At 32.5% G+C, this 22,864-nt stretch overlaps 3 protein-coding genes across 4 annotated transcripts; 1 reads left to right on the forward strand and 2 right to left on the reverse strand.

The window, feature by feature from the left end:
• The first annotated feature begins 3,481 nt into the window (after nucleotides 1-3,481).
• On the forward strand, nucleotides 3,482-3,949 carry LOC133284120 (protein GRIM REAPER-like). The gene has a single exon (XM_061481104.1). It carries the CDS (start codon nucleotides 3,482-3,484, stop codon nucleotides 3,947-3,949), a length of 468 nt encoding a protein of 155 aa, XP_061337088.1.
• Nucleotides 3,950-5,643: 1,694 nt separating this feature from the next.
• Nucleotides 5,644-11,721, reverse strand: LOC133284122 (uncharacterized). 2 transcript variants are annotated; one of them, XM_061481107.1, is made up of 10 exons: nucleotides 11,493-11,721; nucleotides 9,744-9,847; nucleotides 9,386-9,517; nucleotides 9,233-9,306; nucleotides 9,023-9,128; nucleotides 8,094-8,162; nucleotides 7,045-7,109; nucleotides 6,861-6,959; nucleotides 5,944-6,043; nucleotides 5,644-5,867 (listed from the first exon to the last, which is right to left on the reverse strand). In XM_061481107.1, the coding sequence occupies exons 1-10, from the start codon at nucleotides 11,641-11,643 to the stop codon at nucleotides 5,805-5,807; spliced, it is 963 nt and encodes a 320-aa protein (XP_061337091.1). In that variant the 5' UTR covers nucleotides 11,644-11,721; the 3' UTR covers nucleotides 5,644-5,804. The 2 variants fall into 2 exon arrangements, with proteins under 2 accessions (XP_061337091.1, XP_061337090.1); XM_061481106.1 differs by having other exon boundaries at nucleotides 9,744-9,853.
• A 1,943-nt stretch (nucleotides 11,722-13,664) lies between these two features.
• Nucleotides 13,665-19,072, reverse strand: LOC133284121 (proton pump-interactor 1-like). Its single transcript, XM_061481105.1, has 8 exons — nucleotides 18,869-19,072; nucleotides 17,810-18,221; nucleotides 16,352-16,537; nucleotides 16,054-16,233; nucleotides 15,740-15,934; nucleotides 14,997-15,095; nucleotides 14,287-14,793; nucleotides 13,665-14,158 (listed from the first exon to the last, which is right to left on the reverse strand). The coding sequence occupies exons 2-8, from the start codon at nucleotides 18,182-18,184 to the stop codon at nucleotides 13,850-13,852; spliced, it is 1,851 nt and encodes a 616-aa protein (XP_061337089.1). The 5' UTR covers nucleotides 18,185-18,221; nucleotides 18,869-19,072; the 3' UTR covers nucleotides 13,665-13,849.
• Nucleotides 19,073-22,864: the final 3,792 nt, after the last annotated feature.

A 22,864-nucleotide genomic window follows, 5' to 3' on the forward strand; every position in this document is an offset into this window, starting at 1 on the left:
ACGACCTTCACATTGAAGATAGAACTCAAAGTCAATAGCTATCAAACAACTCATCAACAGATGTAGGAGATTCTCGTGTTAACCATTGAAGCAGTGAATTAGAAAGTAAAGCATAAACCATATTAAGAGAGTGGATGGTATGATCTAGGTCGTTTAAAGGGTGGCCAATAAAAACAAGCTCATCAATTATGCCCTTAATTTTTTTTGTTGATTTTATAATTTTTATTGATTTGTTGAAGTACGTACAGTTCGTGGATATGCACTATAGTATATACACGATTTATATTACTTGCTTAGTTATTCTATACTTCAGTCGGCCTCTCATATAACATTGACATGGTTTTAATTGGAGTGCCTTGTATTTAAATGATGTAAAACCCTTGTACCAGTTAGATACTTCTTGCACAGCTATCTTTCACATTTTATAATTTTTTATTGTTAGGCCAACCTCTTGAATTATGTTATATTGTTTGTGAATCTACCTAAAAAGTATTAATGTGATGTTACAAGGGTCTGAACGTAAAGTTGGGGACACAGGATTGTAATTAGTGATGGATCCAAAAATTGTGTAGAGGGGTAAAAATAATGCACAAATACAAGAAAATAGATTTAAGATATTTATGTTTTGGATGGAAGAGAAAGTTTGGCATTTGGAGAAAATGGTCAGATGAATGCTCCGACCAAGTACATAGATCAAAAGTGGTGGGAATTTTTTCCAACTTGATTAGTAATTTCGATTTTGAGTTGATATTCGTTGTCAATCACAATTTGGTTTTAAGAGTACTATTATAAAAGTGTTTATTTGGCATCAAATTGTTTTGTTTTTTAATGGCGTTATCAAACATTTGTATATCCTTTATCTTTGGAGATTGTTTTAGCTTTTAAAATTTGCATTACTCATTTGCATCATAGGTATATCTTGTACTGGTTCAACGTAAAATAAAGTGTTTCCAAAAAAAAAACGTGAAATAAAGTGTGAATAATTTTCTCTCAATTCTATTTTTCTATAAAACCTTCGTTTTTAGAATTTCAATTACCACTTTGGTCTTCTCTAGATATAACACTTTTTCTTTTTTTTTCTTTTTTTTCTTTTTCTTAAATCTGAATTGGGCGTGTCTTCTATCACATGGCAGCATATAGCTTAAACTTGTTGACTTTGAGAAATTATGCTTGAAAAGTCCTATTGGGTAAAGATAAAATTCCCAACAATCTTTCAAAAAATTCAATGTTTTGGCAAAATTACATATGTCCAAAATATGCAACATCTAGAAGTGTTAAGTATATTTTGGTAACACTTTTTTAGAATATAGCTCGTTTATCATCATACTCCACGAAAAAAAAAATACATAGTAGCCAAATAAACAGCACATTTCCTTATTCTGTGCTATGGGCTGGGCTAACTAGTTAAGTTATACAATATAAAATAGATTGAGAAAGAATGCACAAACTCTTGGTCAACAAATTTTAAGTGCATTTATAACATTGTCTCATATGATAACCAGTGTGAAAGCTTCTTTCAAGATCTTGACTGAGTTAGTTATGACTCTTGATAAAATGAAAAGGCTTAGGAAGAACTATATCTATATCTAGCAGATTGTGATTTAGATCTGTGACATGCAATCCACTTTATCAAAAGCAGAGGTTATTTTTCATTACTATTATGCTGTCATCACTGTAGATATCTGACAAATGATAACTATTTCTAATAGTTTGGTAGTTAGTCATTGTGCAGAGTTAATAGCAAACCTCAGAGAAGGACTCATAAAATTGTTAGAATAATATCCAGATTAATGTTTGTGACAAGTGCTTAATTGGTGCCCCAAATTTGATTACTACTTGTCCAAATTCTAAACAAAATACCATGCTCTTAAATATTCTAGAGACAACAGCAGTTAGTAAATGGTAATATGTAACTTTAAGGATTAGGATTTGTTTAGTATAATTTTCAAGTCACTGAGGCGTCACCACAAATGAGTTTTGTTCTAAAAAGTACTTTTACCTTGTCAAAGTTTATAATGCTAGGCGCGAACCCAGTTTTGGGGATGGTTTTTGTCTGCCGTCACAAAGATCAGAATGGATAATGACCAACAAGATAGAATCCAATTACACCTTGAACTACGAAATCTGTTGGGTTATTCAAATGTGATGAGTCTCACATTGGTTGATAATGGATTACGTGAAGTTTATATAAATGTGAGGACCCATGAATCTAATGCTTGCTCCCCTTGGCCCACCTAATAATTTCATATTCGAGCAAAATTGGATATTGCTCCGGACCATTCATGGAAAAATGATAAAGACGATTAATGTCCAATAAATGTTGATTTGTTTTTTGTTTTCTTTTTTGTAAAATATAATAAACAATAAAGACAATTTGCTTTTATCAGCCCAATAATACGTACGCGCTGATTAAAAAATGCTGGATTGTTCAACGTGTTTACATTGCCTCAAACTCGTTGTCACATGTCCAAACGTCAAACGCCAAGTGTTGAAGCGTTTTTTATGACGTGACATTTTGACAAATTTTTTAGGAAGCGTGACATTCCGATAAATTTTTGCCAATAACGTGACAAAATGGTCGTTGTTCCCCACATTCCCTGTCTTGTCATTCCTGAGAATCCACTTGCGATGTCTCCTTCAAAAACCTTAATCTATATCATTGCCTTTTAAGAACACCTTGATAGCAATATAACAAGGGGTACAAACCTAGTTCTATAACACAGCCACTCAGATACCATGGAAATTGTCTTACCTAATTATTTCAAAAATTTATGTCACGGACAACATTGTTTTCACGGACTTGCTGACTTCAATTATCCCTATTTAATTCTTTTTTAAAGTTGACAAAGATCTTTAGTTAAACCTCCCCCAAAGAGAGAGAGAGAGAGAGAGAGTTGACAAACATATTCTGCTACATGGTAGCCAATTTTCTAAAACGCGTTGTCCTTGAAATTTCATCCAAATTTTAGATGGCAAGTTGTCCAAATTAAATAACATTCTTTCTTCTCTCTCTTTTGGTTCTTTTAAGTTCAATGTTACCATTGATCATTTTCTAATAGTTATTATGGTTGTGTTCAGCATTGTTAGCTAGTTTGGGTAATAACTAGAGCTCTTCAAGTGAAAAGGGAAATTAACAAATGCATAGCAAATAATATATCTATCTGTTTTATAACTTTATTGTGGCCTGATCTACTTTTATATGAACAGAAATGGCATGCATAAGACAGCTCTACAATTTCCATTAGTCATATTCAATTAGCAAGAGGTAGCATTAAGGGTTTACTTTGCAAGATTGAAGCACTTTAAAAACTTTTGAGAACTATTCAAGCAAAATAAAGATGCTCTCCCAATTGAGAATCAAGAACAAAGTACTAAATAGAAAAGAATATTCAAAGCAACATGCAATATTTTATCACAAACTCTTTAGTTTATAAATCACCAATGCAAGCTCACATTCATTCTTGTCCTTGCCTTCAAAACAATGGCCAAAATGCTTTTCAAGCTAACAACTGTTCTTTCTCTGCTCATCACTTTATCCCTTCACTGCCAAATGGCCTTCTCAACAACTAACATACATGGTGATGATGATGATAGTGATGAAGAGTACTATGAATTGGATACCCCTTTGTCTCATTTCACATCAAGAAGCAGGTTCTTGGCAACTACAATAAAGAAAGGGGCACATTGCAACCCCACAGATTACAAAATCTGTAATGGGGTTTCAGCAAAAAAGGGGACTCAGTTGCTTCAGTGTTGCAAGAAGAAATGTGTCAATGTTCTTGGAGACATGAACCATTGTGGTTGGTGTGGGAAAAAGTGCAAGCAAGGAGAGCGTTGTTGCAATGGAGTTTGTACAAACATTTTGTACAATGTCCATAACTGTGGCAAGTGTGACAAGAAGTGCAAACATGGGACTCCATGCTGGATTGGGTTTTGTGGGTATGCTTGAAAGTTATTATAATGTTAGCATTTGCTCAAGCAGTTTGAATTATATATCAAATGATTCTTTTGAATAAGTTAATATTTGATTTTCAAAGTAGTTAACTTTGTTGGTTTTTTTGTTTTTACAATGTACTCTTTTTTTGGGTTGCTTTATGACTTTGGTGCATTTGATTTGCTGAGAATAAAGACAACACAGAAAAAAATTGTTTTATTTGATTGCTCAAATAGTATATAAAGGAAGAACACAAATATGTAAATAATCGTTACCTACTGAATCAGTTTATAAAATCTTATCCACGGTACAAGAAGAGAAATAGACCGGTATAGTAATTTTATTGCATGTGAAATAATGCACAATACGAATAATATTATAATAAATTTTATATTATTTCATTCATGTATATCACAAAACTTATAATCTTGTGAATTGATCATCAAGCAACTAGTAACACGTTCTTGTGCTCTAGTTTCCCTACACAACTTTATTACTTGTAATTCTAGGTTTTATAATATCGTGATCAGAACAATTAGCCACTAAACGATTATTCCAATTTTGGTAGACTTGCATCCACGATACAAGTTGATGCGTTATGTCAACTCGTTAATTAATGCTCAATATTCATGCTTGGTTTTAAAATTTCAACTATACCTCTTTGGTCATTGTTAAATTGTGATTGGGTATGTCGACTCTTCTGTTCTCTCACATACATGATGGCACTTTGCCTTAAAATCCATCATTTAGAATTACAACATTAATTCACATGTAATAATATAAAATCCATCACTTTGGACCTGTCAAAATCAGTTAAAACTCTTATGAAATTATTACTTAATATTTCAAAAAATAATAATAACAATAATACCCTTTATATGATTACATGTGAATTAATGTTGTAATATCATCCGGTTCAATTATTTAATTTAAACGTTTGAACCAGTTAAACCTAAACCGAAAATCTCATCAGTTCACTCTCTAGTCCAGTTTTAACAACATTGATCACAGGTAACCATATATTTTTACGCACCACTTGCTATAGGTGCAGTAGCTATAATATATTTTAAAGAAAATTATAATATAAGAAGACAATTATCAATCATTATGTTTTATCAAATTATTCGGTGTAAAAAACCTTGGAATACACCACCCCAAAAGCTAGCTCAAAGGGTGGAAGTGTCCAATGCCTTATAAAGGCCACATTAGTTGTCCACACAATCAATGTGGGACTATATATCTCAACACGCCCCCTCACGCAAGAGCCCTTTGGGCTAGAAGCGTGGAATTGCACAGGCCCAATTTTTGGTTTACCTTTTTGTGCTTTTTTATTTTAATTCCACTTGAAAGTGGGAGGCCGTAAGGATTGAACTTGTGACCTTGTAGTCACTCAAGCTCTGATACCATGTAAAGAACTTTGGGATACACCACCCCAAAAGCTAGCTCAAAGGATGGGAGTGTCCAAGGCCTTATAAAGGCCACATTAGTTGTCCACACAATCAATGTGTGGGACTATATATCTCAAGATTCGGAAAAAAAAAATGAATAGAAACAGTCGAGAAATTAAATAAAAAAAATTAACATCATTATCTATCAGCCAATCCACTTTTAAAATCTAAATGGAATAACTTGAAAAATATATAATTCAGCACCATCTCTATCCATTAATGAACAACATGATTGTAATGATATGAAATAAAATTTTCCTTCATCCGATTATTTTTACCTGTGGTTTGTAAATAACATTAATAGACATCACTTCAGTAACAATATAACATAATCAAATAGGAAGATATGAACATTTATAAAAACAAAAGAAGATGAAAGTTCTGTCTACACTTTTTCTTTGTTGCTTTTTTGCACAAAACAACTACAAATACCGAATGAGCTCCACCGCAAACTTTCCTTTCTTTGTGGAGTTTATTTCTCCAATCTGGACCAACCAAAATGATATAAAAACATAACTGAAAATGCTAAATAGTATATTCAAAGTTTCAGATGATCCTTACCTTTAATCTTCCCATGCCACTAACTGATACAATATCTCCACTCTTGAGCGTGGTTCCTTTGGTAGTAACTGGTGTCCAGTTGATACGCACATCACCATTGCTACATGCATGATATGCATAAACACAGTTATCGTATAAATAATTAAAATATATCAGTTGGTGTTTTAAGCAGTAACACTTCTATATCAAGTGACATAATTATGAAGCAAGCTCAAACCAGTATAACATATTCCAAAAAGCTAGAGAAGTCTGTGCAGTTTTATGCACAAGCATACATTTTTAGATATTGCCCAAGATGCTAATTATGGGTGTACATGGTTCGGTTTGACGGTTTTCTAAACCTAACCAAACCGAACCTGAAAAGTGATTCAGTTCTTGAACCGGACCGGAAAAACTGTTCCTTCTTAAACAGGTTCGGGAAAATATGATGCAGTTTGATTCATTTGATTTTTTTACACTCCTAAAAATGGTTATGATTCAGTTCGGTTTTTAGCCCAAATTGAACTGAATTGATAAAATGATTTGGTTCTTAAACCGTTTTTTAAACCGTTTTGAAAAAACGGTTTGGTTCTTGAACCGGTTCAAAGAAATAGTTCAGTTCTTGAACCAGTTCAAAAAAATGTAGTTCTTTTGATTCGGTTTGGATCAATTTACAATTCAATTCAGTTCATTTAGTTATTTTGACACACCCCATTGCTGATGTGATTAAAGCTAATCAAATTCAGAGACATTTAATTTATTTATGCATACATTTTCTTATATTTCTATAATCTGTACAATGCTCACAACTGACGATTGTTTTTGTCTCACGAAGCATAAACAGAATTCAAATAGGATTCAGAAAACAAGATCTCATGGACCAGTGCACAAAAACTATAGGCAATCAACAATTTACAAATAAGTTGGGACTTATCAACCTGATCATGTCAACTAGCTTTGAACGCGAAATCTTAAACCCAGCACTAGCCAGTGCATCAACTCTTAGTGATGCTTCTATAGCTTTGAATGATTTTGTTCTGCACAACAAACCAACAATATTGGTAAAGTCTGACTGACACACTTAAATATTATGAGAACTTGAGACCAGGATCAATACTGCACCTTGGTGGTTCATAATCAATAGAAATTAATGGTATCTTGCTGCAAGATACCGGAACATTACGAACCTGAAAAAGAAGAATGCAATTAGAACATGAATAGTATCCAATAATACAATACAGAAACTGCTTAAAAGCGGTGTAATATTATGAAGCACTTTGCTTCAAACAGACCTTTATATGATGAAGAATTCTTCTGAGTTCTGACACAAGGGAAGACATTATTCTATTATTAGACTATCCACACCACCTTAACATAAGTAACTAATTGCATTATTTGTTAATAAAAAGATTATCTGCAGAGTTCACTTCAAGAGCCAGTTCTAGGATTTATTTTTATTCTAATTTTCAGAACCAAAGGGCAAGATGTAACTGGTCTGTTCACAAAAGAAGCAAAGATACTTGCATATTGTGTCACACCTGCATCTGATAAATTTCAGCTGTATTTGTGCCAAATACTCCTAGGCCTAGCTACTAATTAAGACCAATCTAATATCTTTCCCATTTTTTTGTTCCTGAAATGTATCAGATTAGATGCTAAAGCATGATAAAATGGCTCTGAAGCACCCCGAAATGTTTGAATTTTTTAGTTTAGTAGTTTTTGGAATCGATATATACATATATTGTTATAAATAAGCTTTAGGAATATTTATTTATGTGAATATAAATATGTCGTTTATATTTTATTTTGAATAGTACCCCATACTGGTATCCTAGATTTTTAAAAATACTTGTACCCCAGGATTTTGGAAACAACACTCATGTCCACATCAATGATATAAATATCAAATATTTATTACTACAATTACACAACTATTTCCTTTTGTGCTAATAATTAGATGTTTATTATGAAGGGGATTACTTCTCTAGAGAAGTTCTCTCATGTTAAGAGACAAATAAAGTGGGCCCCACCAATTTTTAGAAAAAAGAAAAAAGAGAGACGCATTTTTCGAAGTGAGAGTAACATGAGAGATCAATCTCATACAACAAAAGAGTATGATTTCCCTATTATGAAAGGTAAACTTCAAAAAGCAGGAAAAGAAATAACGCTACCTTATCCAATGATGACATAAGAAATTCAACAAGTTCTGGTACAAGAAGTATCTGAGCACCCCGTTCTCCCTGGTTAGCAAAGGCAACAAAATAAACAGAACAAAAACTATTTATTTGGATAAATACAACTGAAATGGTCAAATAAATCTCACAAAAAATGCAAATAAGAAAATGTAATCCCGGTCATGTCCATAAACTTAAATTGCAGCTAACCAACGGATCATCAACATAGTTGCCACCTGAGGTCAGCTTTCTTCCTAATGTTGCTTTCTAGACAGAAATGAACTTTTTCTCTCTATGCCACAATGATTTGACTTTGTTCAGATCCATTGTATGAATATTTTTCATTATATACACTGTATTGATCTAAGTAGAAGATAATAGAAATATTGACTCATCAAACAACAAACTGAAGTCATTAATTAATATTGAAATTAGAATAGGATCAACAAATAGAGAGCTCATTAGATGGCAAATTCTTGTGTAATATGTAACGAGTTGTAGGTTTGATGTACTAGTATTATCACTGAGGTATATTATATTTCCATTTAACTTCAAATCATATTTTCTTCAACAGAGCTTCATTATTGATGGATTAGATAATAAAAGTCTTTTCAAATGCAAACAAATTGTAAAATCGTGTAATATGAATTATGTGTCAGAAATAAAGGAAAACTATGCATACCAGAAAGGCATGTTAGAAGCTACTAATGTTCATACAACCGCCTTAGCTGTTTCTTGTAAAAATACTACTTTTCCTCAGTCGGATATAAAACCTCATATGAATATGGTTAAGTAATGATACTCTTAAAAATTCTGCCATTATCCACACACACAAAAAAAAAAAAAAAAATTCTGCCATTAGTACCCTTCGGTGCACAGAACACAATTTTAAACAGAAATTTCTTGCAATTAAAAAAAAGGAATACCTGCAATATAATATCTCCAAGTTTCTCCCTGGCAATTCCTGTACCAAGAATTGAGCCAAGGAAGTCACCATGAGAACAAGGTTCAAACTGAAAATTACCTGTAATGCTGAAAAGAGTAATTTAATGTAAATATTAGGAAGGACATCTAGGAACATTAATAATGGAAGTGGTGAGCTTGACAATTTTGGTAACAAAAATTATAAGATTTACCTCAATGCTGAGATAACATCTGGATCACTTGTCAATTCTTCTGGATGTCCAACAGAAATCCGACAACGTTCAGCCTAGAGAATATATAATGTTAACATACAAACACGGATAACTTGTATCAAGGGAATAGAAAGCGCTTATCCAGACATTTACCTGTGGGTAACCTCCTTGAGCAATTGCTTTCACTTCTGCTACTTTTTCCAATACTTGCATAGATTCCTTCAGCAATGGAGGGGTTAGAAAATCTGTATGGAGAACCTCTCGTCTTAATGATGCTCGTCTAGCCTACAACAACCAAGCTAGGGATTGAATAATGTTTTATAGCGTAAGATTTTAAGACATACAATGGTCCAAAGGCCCCGCAGACCTCAACATTTCTGCTACAGGAAATGAACATTTGAAACTTTCATGAGGAGAAAAAAAAGGAGTTCCAAGGTTGATCATCATCACATGCTTAAGGTAAACCTAGAATGACATGTAAATGGACCAGGTAAAAAAAAAAAAAAAGTACCATCTCAAGAATATGCTTCACTTCTTTAGTGAGACTTCTTTCACCTACTCCCTTGAGTAACACATCAACTTCTCCCTTTAAAGCTTGTACTGTCTGGTTTACACCTGAAGCTTCATAAAGCATTAAAAATGTGAAAACTGGATCATGATTGAGATGCGCAAACAATATATTTAGCTTACAAGAATACATACTTTAATAGACAAGCAGTTAAAAAGTGAAAGAAGTCACGAATATTGCTTCTCCATCACCCAGAAAGCAACTTTCCATCAGATGACCAAAGGATAATACCTAATTGCTTGGTAGTCTAGGAAGGGGAACATACAAGATTTAAAATGAAAATTACCTGATCAGAACCATTACTGAAGTATCCCTGACATCGGCATTATCACCGGCACTAATAAGGACTCTAGATGAAACTAGAACAGTCTTTTACAAGTTTTCCCAGTGCTCAGAAAACTACTTGGGCAAAACATGAAGTCCTCAATTTGTTGGTTTATAGCTATGTATGGATATAGCCAGACAAATGGGCCAACAGGGGTAGTCCAAAACACCATGGAGATATGCTTCAATGAACTTACAAAGGAAACCACACCAGTGGCCTAACAATAAGTTTCAACCCAGAACCTTAAAGCATTAGGTTCGTGGATCCTTTCACTTTAAGGTCCTCATCTTGTTCATTCATATCTAATGTGAGACTCCTTCACTCACAATTGAATTCCCAACAATCTCTTCCTTAAGGGTGAGTCCTCAATACTCCTTGTGCAAAAGCCTTTTTCTTGAGTATTCAATGATAAAAGGTCTTTCCATGAGCACACCAAGCCTACTTTTCCATGAGTCACGTAGCTTACCAACATGTTGCAACTATTCATTTGACCCAGCCACTTCTTAACCACCATGTTCCTGCTCGTCACCTAGAGCTAGCCAGCTACAAACCATACTTTCAAAAGCCACATCATACATGTTACCATTCATTATCACTCACCCAGTCACATCTCCACACATGTTCCAGCATGTCACTGGGTAGGGGCCCTTGCTCATACCACCATTCATCAACCATTTTTTCTCCAATAATAGTCTAGTCAGATCCGAACCATAAGCTCTCATCCCAGGTAAGACCATTAAAATTATTATCTCCAGAGTTATGTACTCCCCCAGATGGCCCAACACAGACATCACTGCTCAAGCTGTATTACATTCCAGGCAGTGAGATGGGGGACACTGATCATGGCTTTAGTTCATTTGGTTAATTGACCAGTCAAGCACTCCATTGAGATTCTATTCTAAGACTGAAGTTTCCCTTATAACACACAAAACCTCAGCATTAAAGCTGATAATATGTCTTTCAGAGTCAAAGTCCCTTCACCGCTATTACAGGTGTAGTAAAAATTATGACTTTGAGCAGTAAAAAGTTTTACACAATCAGTAACACAGAAAGAACACTGCTTGCCAAATTACAAACAGCAAGTTTTCAACTTGATCGTAATTTATGAAACCCTTTTGTCCATTAAGCTGTATTTATTACCATGTTCAGTTGAAGACATACTCTAAATTCAAGCACCTTGAAATTAAAATAACGGGCAATTATTTGCATTCTCGACACAGGTCAAAGAACAATTTCTTTAGTCAAAAAGATTACATTTTTAAATGATTGAACATAACGGGTATGCCAAACAACATCGACAAACATTAGCACCAGAAGAAGGGGGAAAAAGAAAAAGGAGAAATCAAATGGATAAAGTAAGTAGAGACCTGAAGAAGAAACGGAGAGAGGAAGAGAGCAAAGGGTCCTTTGGAGAGAGAGGTTGGAATTGGTGGGGAGAATATAAGAATGAGAGAGTGCAAAAGCGTGAGCTACTCTTCTTAGACACCTTGCAGTTCCAAAACTAGTGGCACCAGCCATGAATTAGCTCTGTTTCTCTCTCCCTCTCTCTCCCTCTCTCCCTCTCTAAGATTAGATTAGCTCTGTGTCTATACAATTTCTATTTTTATTTTTTTGGTAAGCTTGTGTCTATACTCTACAATTTTATATAAGGTACCTCTTGCAGGAGGATATCCTTTAAAAAAAAATTCTAATATTATGGATATTTCATAATTTTATTATTTTTATATTCCTTATAATTATGTCCTATATGTAGTGTATAATTATAATATTAAAAAAAAATTATATCCTTTATAACTATATTCTATCCGTAATACATAATTTATTTATTTTTAAGAATTTCTTCAAGATGATTCTTATATTTTGTTTTTATATATATGCCCTTCATTGGAAAAAAATAGTATATAGCCAAAATTTAATATATACTGTACATAGAATTTAATATGTAGCCGTTCTTTGAAATATATTTAATCTTTTTCTTTATCAAATTTTATTTATTTTGTGAGTTATTATGAATAGAATTTATATAAACAAGGTTAATAAAATTAAACAAGAGACAAGAATATTAATGCTCAAAAAAAGATCGAAACTTGTATTTATAAAAAGGGGGGAGATATGTGACATATTCTAACCAATTAAATCATGGGTTCGTTTTTTCTGCACTAAGTCTAATACAACGTCGTTTTGAGGCAGAAATCATGATATTTTTGTAATTTTAATCTATTTCAGAGTTATTATAGTTTTTATAATTTTTTAATCTTTCAATTCCAAAACGACGTCGTTTTGAAAGTAAATACAGATAACTTATCGGTATTAATTGTACAAATATTTTTCTGTTAAATCATTTATATGAAACACAAATTTCTAAAGAAGAGATGTGCAGCATTCAAATAAAGAAAATAATATAATGAACTACGCCACTTTCATGAAAAAAATACTCAAAATTATCATATAATAATGTCATAATTCATCTATAGAGATCAAAAGGAAAAGGAGAAAATGGTAAGCGAGGTTAAGCTCCACCCTAAAAGTCAAGGTTCCGTGTGACAGAAAAGCTCACCGCTTCAATATGTAGATTTCTACATACTATTTCTATGGTTGTTCGCATAAATTTAAATTTTCTAAATAAAGGATTGTAAATATATATTTAGTTGCGTGCGTACATTTTCTTATTAGCAACGACATTTCAAAACTAGATGTGTTAAGGTTTACACGTCTCTGTCTAACATGTTATGGTTAAAAGAAGTAACTTTAATCCCATCATATGGTTGAAGGAATAACCTTTGCGGCCAACTTCAGGAAAGCAATGTAAAATTCACCATATCATAATAAAAGGCATCATAAATTGACCATGTTCTCCAATTTTAAAATTTTCATTTACAGAGGCATTATTTAGAGCTTGTTTGTTTGAATTTCTTAAAAAAGTAATTTTTATCTATTCATTATTTTAAAAGTGTTTTTTATAAAAGTTTTATTTATATTTTTATAAAAATATTTAATTTTAAAAAAAATATTTGACTTTTGCTTTTCTTAGAAGTTAAAATTTTTAACTTATGAAAAAAAGTATATTTTTGACTTTTTTTGCAACTTCTGTCTTTTTAAAAACAGACATCCAAACGAACAAAAAACGAGAAGTATTTTTTTTCTTGATAAAAAAGCAGCTTTTGAAGAAAAAAAAACTCATCCAAACGGACCCTTAAAATGTTCTTCAAAAAAAAAAAAAAAAAAAAAAAAAACTCATTCAAACAAAAAAGTCAACGTACTAAGTCACCATAATTTTCCCAAACACATATTAAAAAATTTATAATAACTAAAAAAATTCTTCTAAAAAAATAGTAATTCAAAAATACTCTAGAAAAATCATTATAAAAGCACTTTTTTTCTAAAAAAAGCTTATGCATCAAGGCATGTTCATCCTCTCAAAGAGATTTTGTTCTATAACATTAATACTATAAGCAACATGCAAAATCTCTGTCAAAAGTTTTCAGTATATCATGGTACCATTCCTCTAACAAATGAACCATAAAAGACAAATCCACCGATAAACATCACATGAAATCTGAACAAAATTTGAAAATACATAAAAGTCAAGCTAAATGTTTGCAGCTTCTCCACAAGTTCCCCAAAGAGGATGTATAGAACATAAATAACTTAGGTTATCCTCACAAACCTAGGCATTCCACTAAGAAAATTGGTCTTGTAGCTCCTTCCAGATTCTAAACTTTTTTCAGATAAGATAAGTGTATCCAAACACCAACAACAGCACAACTAACAAAGCAGCAGCAGATGCAAATGCAACCCATATCCAGTAATTGTTAGACCTTTTGCGCTTAAGAATGACTTTTGGAATTGATTCCTGGCCTTTTGCTCTACCCCTTGACCTAAAACCACTCTCCTTTGGAACCTTTTCTTTGGCTGAAGCTTCAACAACATTATCATTAACCTTTTCTTGTTCAGCCTCAACTTCTGCTTCTTCCTGTTCCTCCTCAGGATTGGAAACAGTTGCAGCTTTCTTCTTGGCTTTCTTCTCACGGTCCTAAAAACCATTTTCAGATTTTGTAAAATAAAATATATTTAATGTTTACAAAGAAAGAAAGAGACACACACACATACAAATATATATCAATGGAAGGAGAAAAAGAATTGCATCAATAATGAAATCACCTTAAGCTTCTTCTCAGCTTCCTTTTGTGCTCTCAGAGCTGCTTTGGCTGCAGCTTTCTCAGCTAACTTCTTCTTCCTTTCCAAGGCCTGCTTTGCTTTTGCAATCTCCTCTTCTCTTTTTTTCTCTTTCAACATTGCAGGATCAATTTCGGGCTCTTTGACAGAGGTCTCCTTCTGGGGCAATTCAAATTCATATTCATTGGTTTCAGCTACATCCTTATTCTCAGCCTCGGATTTCGAATCTCTCCCTTTGATTTTGGATTCTTTCTGAGTAGGCAAAGTTTCTTGTGGAGAAGGCTTAGGCTCCTCCTTTGGCTGTTTTGGGATGATTTTTGATAATGCATCAGTTTCAGCACGTTTTGGTTCTTCCAACAGTGGTTTTTCATCTTGGTTCCTCATCCGTCCATCCCTACTACACTCCCGCATATCCAGTGATGGCAAAATTCTTTTCTCATAATCATTCCTAAAAGTCTTGTCACTGTTCCAGAGTGACATAAATTTCCCATCCTAGAACCAGGGTCAAAAAATAAGATTCAATGACAACTCATCACAGTCAAGAAAAGCAGGAAAAAGATGATCAGATGATTAAAATGCAATGCCATCATTAAAATTGGATAGCTTCAAAGAATGAATATGATAGAAACCGAATATTGTATTTTAAGGGATAAACCCCAATTAAAATGGATCAAATCACTCAAAACTGGACAAACCTCTGTCTTTGAAAGTTCCCGAACAGCATTGACATCTTTCTTTGTAGCCAGCTCCCGTACTTTGTTCATAAGTGTACGACTTTGGTAAAAATAGGTGTTCTGTAACAAGATATTATTAATTGAAATTCAGAAATTATTCTGCAGGGATCACAGCACTGGAAAAAATAAATGAGTTTATAAATAATGGCAAAAATTACTAGACATTTACAACAGCAAGTTTCCCAAGGATGTTTAGATGAAATTTACATCAAGGACGAAATTATACTTTACTGGGTTCATAACAACAGATATGCTAAATAATTTTCAGTTTGGTAGAACTCAAGATTCTTGTTACAATGTCAACTAAATTTCTAAAACAGCAAATTTCAGGCACAAATTTCACAAATAGTAAGATTAAAAAACAGGAGGAAGTCATTGAATCCTACATATTGGAATAATTAAGAGGAAAATTGAGGATGGAAGTGACCATACCACCATATTTTGCATTCAATCTCTAAAAAATAAAAAAAATTCATACCAAATAAGATGAAAATGCAAAAATAAGGTTCAAGGAAAACAATTTTGAACCTCCCACTCCATTTTCTCGACCAAACACCAAGTTAAAATCAAAACCATTCCATCTCAATCCATTTTGTATTTGCTGTATTCCACATCCTCATTTCCACCTGTTCTACCAAGCACACCCTAAAACAATTGCACTGGAGTGAGACTTAGATAGTGCTCATATTTAAAGCAAAACATACCCCCTCATCGCGCTGTTTTCTCAGTTGCTGAATGCTCTCAAAAGCTTGTTCCCTCTTCTGAGTAACAGCTGTCAGTTCTTCCTGTATAGACTGGATATCCTTGTCTATGGTATTCAGTAAATCATCAATTTGCTTGATTTTGGACCGAATTGCTTGTCTCTCCTTCTTCACTTCATCCAAATCCCCACCTATATTCTGCGATGACAATTAATTTCTCAAGAACCTTTTGAATAATACACATTTAAAAAAATTCAGAACACTTTTAACCAAAAAGAAAAGACTCGATTGCTCAAATATAAATAGAACTATCTTACCTTAACCTTATCTTGAATGGCTTCTTTCTGCCCAATAGAATCCTGTAACTTGGCCCTCATTGCAGCATTAGCAATAACCTTCTCCCTTGTCCCCTCAAGCTGCCTGATTTCACGGAGGATTTGTTTTTCCTCAGTCAATGAAATGCTCTCGTGCTGGATGCGGTATTGCATGCTGTATATCTGCATCCATCAAAGCATATGGTAGTAGTGGGTGAATGGAGAATAGATGCAGGGATAAACTACAATACAGACAAAGTGAAGAAATCTGGATTAAAAAAAATATGGACTCATAACATACAATGTCATTAAGTTCCTCCTCAGATGAGCATAAACCACCCCGACCCACGTTATTTGCAGTGCGCAGCTTGCCCAGTGCCTGCTGCAGAGGTTCTATCTCTTTTATTTTCTCATCCACAATACTCTGATATTGCCTACTGTCACCTCTCAGAGACTTAATCTGAGAAATCAACTCTGCTCGTTCTGCCTGCAGTGAAGAGTAAAGACCAAATATGCAATTATATTAGATGTCTGTTGAGAAGGAGTCTGTCAGTTTATGTCACTCCACAAATATAAACATTCATGAAAAGGACAGCCATTGCTAAGTGATATGCAAGTGATGCTATTTTTTTTAATATATATTTCCAGACATAATTTCTCCAGAAAACTTCATTCAACAACTATTTTTACATGCTAGCCAGCTCTATGTTTGAAAAGATTCCAACATCAATCATTATAGACTCCAAAAATATGTCCTAATATTATATACATCTTCGTCCATATTTCCAACCATAGAGCTGTTAAGCTGATACATAAGAAAATACCCATCCTTACACAGAAAAAAGTATTTCAATTTTTCTTACAAACACGACACAGCTGCAAGTTCTTTCCCTAAAGACCATATTTCCCATTTCAAGAAATAGGGATTACTAGCAAAAATGGACTCCCATGAATACGCCCAAAAGGTGTTTAAGATAGACACGGTTATATTCAAACTAACCTAATGATGGCAAGGAGAGGTAATAATGAAGAGTTAACAATTACGTACTTTGTTTTTAACTGAGAATGTATAAGTGGACAAACACTGCAATAATAAATCCGAGAATTTGATAACGTTGTATACGAAGACATGACGTGGTATGCCTGTCAGTGTCCAACGTCATACGAAGACTTTGCTTGACACTTGACAGTTAGAGGAAGAATATGACAAGGAGAAGGACAAAAGGAGTGTGTTGATACACAGCCCAAGGTAGTCAAAAGGCAAAATGTGTCCTTAAGGTGCTAGGGGATTTCAAACCTTAAGTCGAGAGGGACCAAAATGCGTATGCCTTACTAGAGAATGGCATTAACATCGGAAAATAAATTATTTGACTCTTTTGCATTAATTTTCCAAATAAATTAGCATTTCAAGCGTAACCGTTGTAATAGAAACAAAATATTAAATGCTCAATTTAAAGAACTCTCAGCTGCTTGCTGCTTAGAGTCCAAACGGCCAACAACTAACAACAAACAACTAGTTTTTTTAAACAATATGAATATTTTATCTACGTTACTACATTATCATAATAGCATCACGGTAAGGAAGTTAGACAGCTTCACATTTACGGTTATTTATAGTTATGAATAAGACACGCATAACGCGCTAACCCCCCTTCCGGGGCCTTGCTTTGGCGCCTTGGACTAAACTGACACATCCTACTTTCCATTAAAAGTAACTAAAACTTTAACAAGCAACCATGACGTTTTATTCTCAACTCACCCGCTTTGCCTTAAGTGCTTCAGTGATCTCAAACCGGATTTGATTTTTCTTGCTAATTTCTTTATCAAGCTGATCAATTTTAGATTTGATGGTTGGATCATCATAAGGTCGGCACCTGGCAAAATAGAAAGCATGAATCTGCATAGGTGCAGGCCACTCTTCAACAGCATCTTTCCGGGCATTGGATTCTGAAACATCATTCTCTTCCTCTTTAGCAGCTTCATCTCCATGAGACCCAAATTTGATGGGCTCACCAGCTCCCAGATCTTGTTCCAGTTTGCCATTCTCCTTTTCATGCAAAACAGGTTTGCCTCCTTCAGCACCGTTCTCTAATGGTCCTTGAACCATCTCAAATCCCACCACCTCAACTGCCATGGCTCCAACTACAAGACAACCTCACAACCCAACAAACCTAATTCCAAACCAAAACACAATATATATGAAAAGATTCAGAAGCACGTAGAACTCAATAGTTTGATACACAAGCTCAATAAGCAGGTACACAAATGCTAAATCATGAACTAAAAGAAAAAAATTTAATTGTTATTATCAAATGAAAAAAACATACATACATATATAAACGCACATAGATATATACATATGAATAATATTTGAAAAAAGCCACAGAGCATTTGCAGAACAAAGCTATATGAAACCCCATTTGGTCAAATGAATACATGAACTCCATCAATTTGATCACAAACAACCAATCCCAGAAGGGCATGTAAAATGGGAAAAGGGATCTAAAGATTACAATCTTCATCTCAAACATGCAAAGGAAATGAATCACAGCTCGGATAGACGATCTTAAAAAAATCTGATTTTTTTTTTTGGGGGGGGACAAAAATCACAACTTATTCCATTACCAAACCCAGCATGCAAATCCAAATCACAGGAAATGGAAACAAAGACAACAAAATAAAATTCCAAAAGGGCATGATCTGAATACATTGAACGATCACCCCAGCAATGATGCACCCAAAAAGACAAAAACTTTGAAGCAAAAATAAAACAACAGAACAAACTAAAAATTGCACAAGCAATAACAAAAAAGTATACCAGTGTAGAGAATGAAGGAGATTGCAGAGAAGAAGACCCCTTTTGGAAAAGGGTCTCCAAATCCAATTCCAAATTATGGGAAAAAAAAACCTCAGATCTCGTTCTGTTTTTCTTGTCGGGCCCGTGTGTCCAGCCCCTCTCTGTGCACGCTTAATCAAACCAGTTCCAGAGAGAGAAACAGGGAGAGAGATGGAGAGAGAAACAAAGAGATGGAGAGAGAAAGTAGAAACTAGTACATATTACTGTACCCAATTTATATAAACACGAGATAAAGATTTTTTTCAGTTTCAGCCGTGGATTTCGCAACCTCAATTTCTTCAAACAGTAAAAATGTTGGACTTTTACAAAAAAAAAGAAAAAGTAAAAATGTTGGACTAGCTTTTTTTTTATTGACACTTTTATTTTATTTTAAGGATCTTTTTATGATTTTATTTTGTTCTTTTTTTAAAAAAAATAAAAATAAAAATAAAGTAATCAGTACCGTATAATACAATATACGATTCAGAAAGGGATAACGATACGTATTGTGGGATACTGAGATGTATCAGAAAGAGTTTTATATCGAACAATATGATACTATATCATAATATATGATAGTCAATATATATTATACTATACGAAAAATAAATCAAAATTTTTAATTTTTAATATAAAAAATAAAAATTTAATTTGTGATTTAAATGATTAAAAAAAGTAAAGATCCACCCATATTATTATTTTTAAATTATTTACTTAAAAAAATTCTAGCAATAGTTATCCATGTACTACTCCTGTGAATTATTTAATAATGTAAATAAAGAAATAAGATAATATAATATAAGGTTTTATTTCTCTTATGTATTATCTCCTATTTTTATTTTGATTTCAGTATTTAGTTTTTTTAAGAATTTCCTTACGTGACATAAGAGAAATAAAACATATATAATATAAATCCAATACCGTCAAAAATAATTAACGTTTTCAGCATTTTAATTTATGTATTTTAAATATTTAACAAATATTATTAAACGCAGTTTTCATTAAATAACCTTCTAAATCATTAATGCCTTTTAGTATTTGAATTACTTTGTTTTTAAATAGTTAATAAATATTATTAAATTATTATAATAAATTTTTGGTCAAGCCTCGAGTTGAATCTTATGAATAAAGAAACTAAATGTTAATCAAATTTTCAAATAGTCCAACTGTTAAATGAAAAAAAAGTCAAATCTACTTGCTCGTCAATAAATATTACCAAAAATGCATTAAATGTTTTAAATATTTATAATAAATTTTGTTGTGCTCATAAGACCATGGTTATATCACTATTATAAGTTTTAAAAATAACTTAAAGAAAAATAATGGCCTGTTTTATAAATTATGTTAAGAGTAAAACGTTTGCCATTTATTTAGAAGGATGTAATTTGGAGTCGTTTTTTAAATGAAATGATGTAATTTTGGTATGTATATATTTAGTATTTTTTATATTTGCTCTCCTCCATAAAATTAGGAAGAGAAAGAAAATAAAGAAGAGAGAATATAAAAAATTATCAATTATGCACCAAAACGATATCATTTTATCTAAAATAATATAAAACTATATTATTTAAAGGGTTCGCTTTTTCTGCAGTTACTGCAGATAAGTTATCTGCAGTAAGCCCAATATGACGTCGTTTTAAGGCGGAAATCATGGTGTTTTTATAATTTTAATTTATTTCAGGGTTATAATAGTCTTTATATTTATAATTTTTTAATATTTCAATACCAAAACGACATCGTTTTGAGAAAAATGCAGATAACTTGTCTACAGTAACTGCAGAAATATTTCCCCTTATTGGGTTCGTTTTTTCTGCAGTTACTGCAGATAACTTATCTGCAGTAAACCCAATACGACGTCGTTTTGAGACGAAAATCATGGTATTTTTGTAATTTTAATTTATATCAGGGTTATAATAGTTTTTATATTTATAATTTTTTAAAATTTCAATACCAAAACGACGTTGTTTAGGAAAAAATACAGATAACTTATCTGCAGTAATTTCAGAAATATTTTCCCCTAATAAAACTATTACTTTTAAGTTTTAAGTGGTGGCAAGTTTTTTTCATTTTGATAAGAATTTGGCATACTGGTTTTATTAAGTTTTTAATTTTAGGGAAAAATGTTTCATTTTAAATGACAGAAAGTTATGTCATTTTAAGAGAGATACAGACACAGAAAATTTGAATTTTAAATTAAAAAAACCACTCACTTTCTCTCTCCCATGATTTTCGTTTTTCTGTATCTATCTCTCTCCTAAAATGACATAACTTATGTCATTTAAAATGACAAACACCAAACCCTTAATCTTATACATGAAATACGATTTTGGAAGTTGTATTGCTTGTGGGTTCCTGGAATTCGAACATAAACCTAGATTCAGATTGAAAATTTGCCTAAAGTCAGATTTGTTGGTCATATAAAAGTAGAAAAGCTTATAACAGAAAAAGAAATATCTAAACCTACTGAGATGATGCCTATTTAATCTTTTTATTTGTACAACGGCACCAACAATTATGAGTGTGGTGTATAATAGCAATGGAATTTGTAAGAAACAATTTTAATAATTACTAATTCTAACAAGGCTTCCTTAAAGAAAACATTTCGTGAATTCGTCTAAAATTGCGTTGGTGAAGAAATTATGTTTTTCTTTTTTCTATTAAGAGTAATTTTGGTATTTTCAAAAAATTTAACTCCGTTAACAAAATTTTGGAGGAAAAATCAAATTATGGGGTAAGTGATAAAGAAATTTTAACTAGAGGAGTAAATGATTAAAAATTTCGGGAGGGGATTAAGTGATTTTGAAGAAATTGTAGGGTTTTTTTGAAGTCTTCCCTATTTAAAATGACAAATATTTTTCTCATGTGTTAAATATAAATTTAATTTACCCTGAATTTTAATTATTAGCATAACAATATATAACTGATGTATAATCATAAATAAATTTAGAAAATTCAGCTCATAAATATGTTGATATCATTGGATCGGTTTGAATTGGATCAGTTTTCACCAACCAAACCGAAAATTAATCCAATCCATTAAATTTTACGATATCTTTTTCCGGTTTTCAGTTATCACTTTTTCAATTCGGTCACCCCAGTTTGAATCAGTATGAGTTGGTTGATGAACACACCTAAAAATATATACTTGTTTGAGGATCGAAAGGCTTACCGCTGAACTACTTTTTTTTGGTAAATACCAGTATACTATACCACTGAACTACTTTAATTTGTTGGATATAATATCTATATTTTAATTTTTATTATGAGAAAGGTTATACTTATAACCTATTTTTATTTACAATCATATCTTAACACAATTAATTTTTATCAATCAACAGTTATTATTTTTTCAAAATAAATTAATTATTAATTTATAATAAATAATAATCTTTAATTGACAAAAATTAACAATTAAGATATAATTGTAAGAAGTTATAAATAAAAATATATTACAAATATAACATTCTTTTTGAAATTCCACCGAACTCATTCACTAATTTAGTCGATGATCGGGCGAATTTTGAATCATTGATTTATACATTAAAAACGCGTGTGATGTGGTGGGCGTTGATATCAAGAAACGCGTCCTAGATCTGGATAAGAGTAGTAGCAAAGTACTTATATACCCTTTTACATTTCCTTAATTACTGATATGGTTTTCTCCACGTGCAATGCGCATTCTGCCATCGCTTGTATCTTAGTATTCTTTTTTTTGTCTGATTTTCTCTCGCTCCTCCCCACTTGCCAGTGGTCCTCTGTGCGTTATTGTGGGGAAAAATTTAAGAGGAACAATCTCACGAGAAACAAGTGACTATTTTGTTACGTCTAGCCACAAAAATTACCAAACTGTCACATTAACAGTAAATTTTTTCAGAATGTTACGTGGGATAATTCGTTACACTGTGTAGCAAAATATACTTGTAAATAATTCGCTACACAGTATAGCGAATTATGCCACGTCAAAATGCACAGTCAGCA

Source organism: Gastrolobium bilobum, unplaced genomic scaffold (assembly GCF_033153095.1).
Source record: "Gastrolobium bilobum isolate Gb01-03AN ecotype WA unplaced genomic scaffold, APGP_CSIRO_Gbil_v1 utg217935, whole genome shotgun sequence".
Taxonomy (NCBI): domain Eukaryota; kingdom Viridiplantae; phylum Streptophyta; class Magnoliopsida; order Fabales; family Fabaceae; genus Gastrolobium; species Gastrolobium bilobum.

Excerpts from the sequence above, each read along its gene's own strand:
- LOC133284120 (XM_061481104.1), top strand. The coding sequence starts at position 3,482 with ATGGCCAAAATGCTTTTCAAGCTAACAACTGTTCTTTCTCTGCTCATC.
- LOC133284122 (XM_061481106.1), bottom strand. The coding sequence starts at position 11,643 with ATGGCTGGTGCCACTAGTTTTGGAACTGCAAGGTGTCTAAGAAGAGTA. Across the intron at positions 9,129-9,232 it reads GATGTTATCTCAGCATTGAG|CATTACAGGTAATTTTCAGT; the intron begins GTAAATCTTATA and ends TACTCTTTTCAG. Across the intron at positions 6,044-6,860 it reads AAGCTAGTTGACATGATCAG|CAATGGTGATGTGCGTATCA; the intron begins GTTGATAAGTCC and ends TCATGCATGTAG.
- LOC133284121 (XM_061481105.1), bottom strand. The coding sequence starts at position 18,184 with ATGGCAGTTGAGGTGGTGGGATTTGAGATGGTTCAAGGACCATTAGAG. Across the intron at positions 15,935-16,053 it reads CCATTCAAGATAAGGTTAAG|AATATAGGTGGGGATTTGGA; the intron begins GTAAGATAGTTC and ends TTGTCATCGCAG. Across the intron at positions 14,159-14,286 it reads AAGCTGAGAAGAAGCTTAAG|GACCGTGAGAAGAAAGCCAA; the intron begins GTGATTTCATTA and ends AATGGTTTTTAG.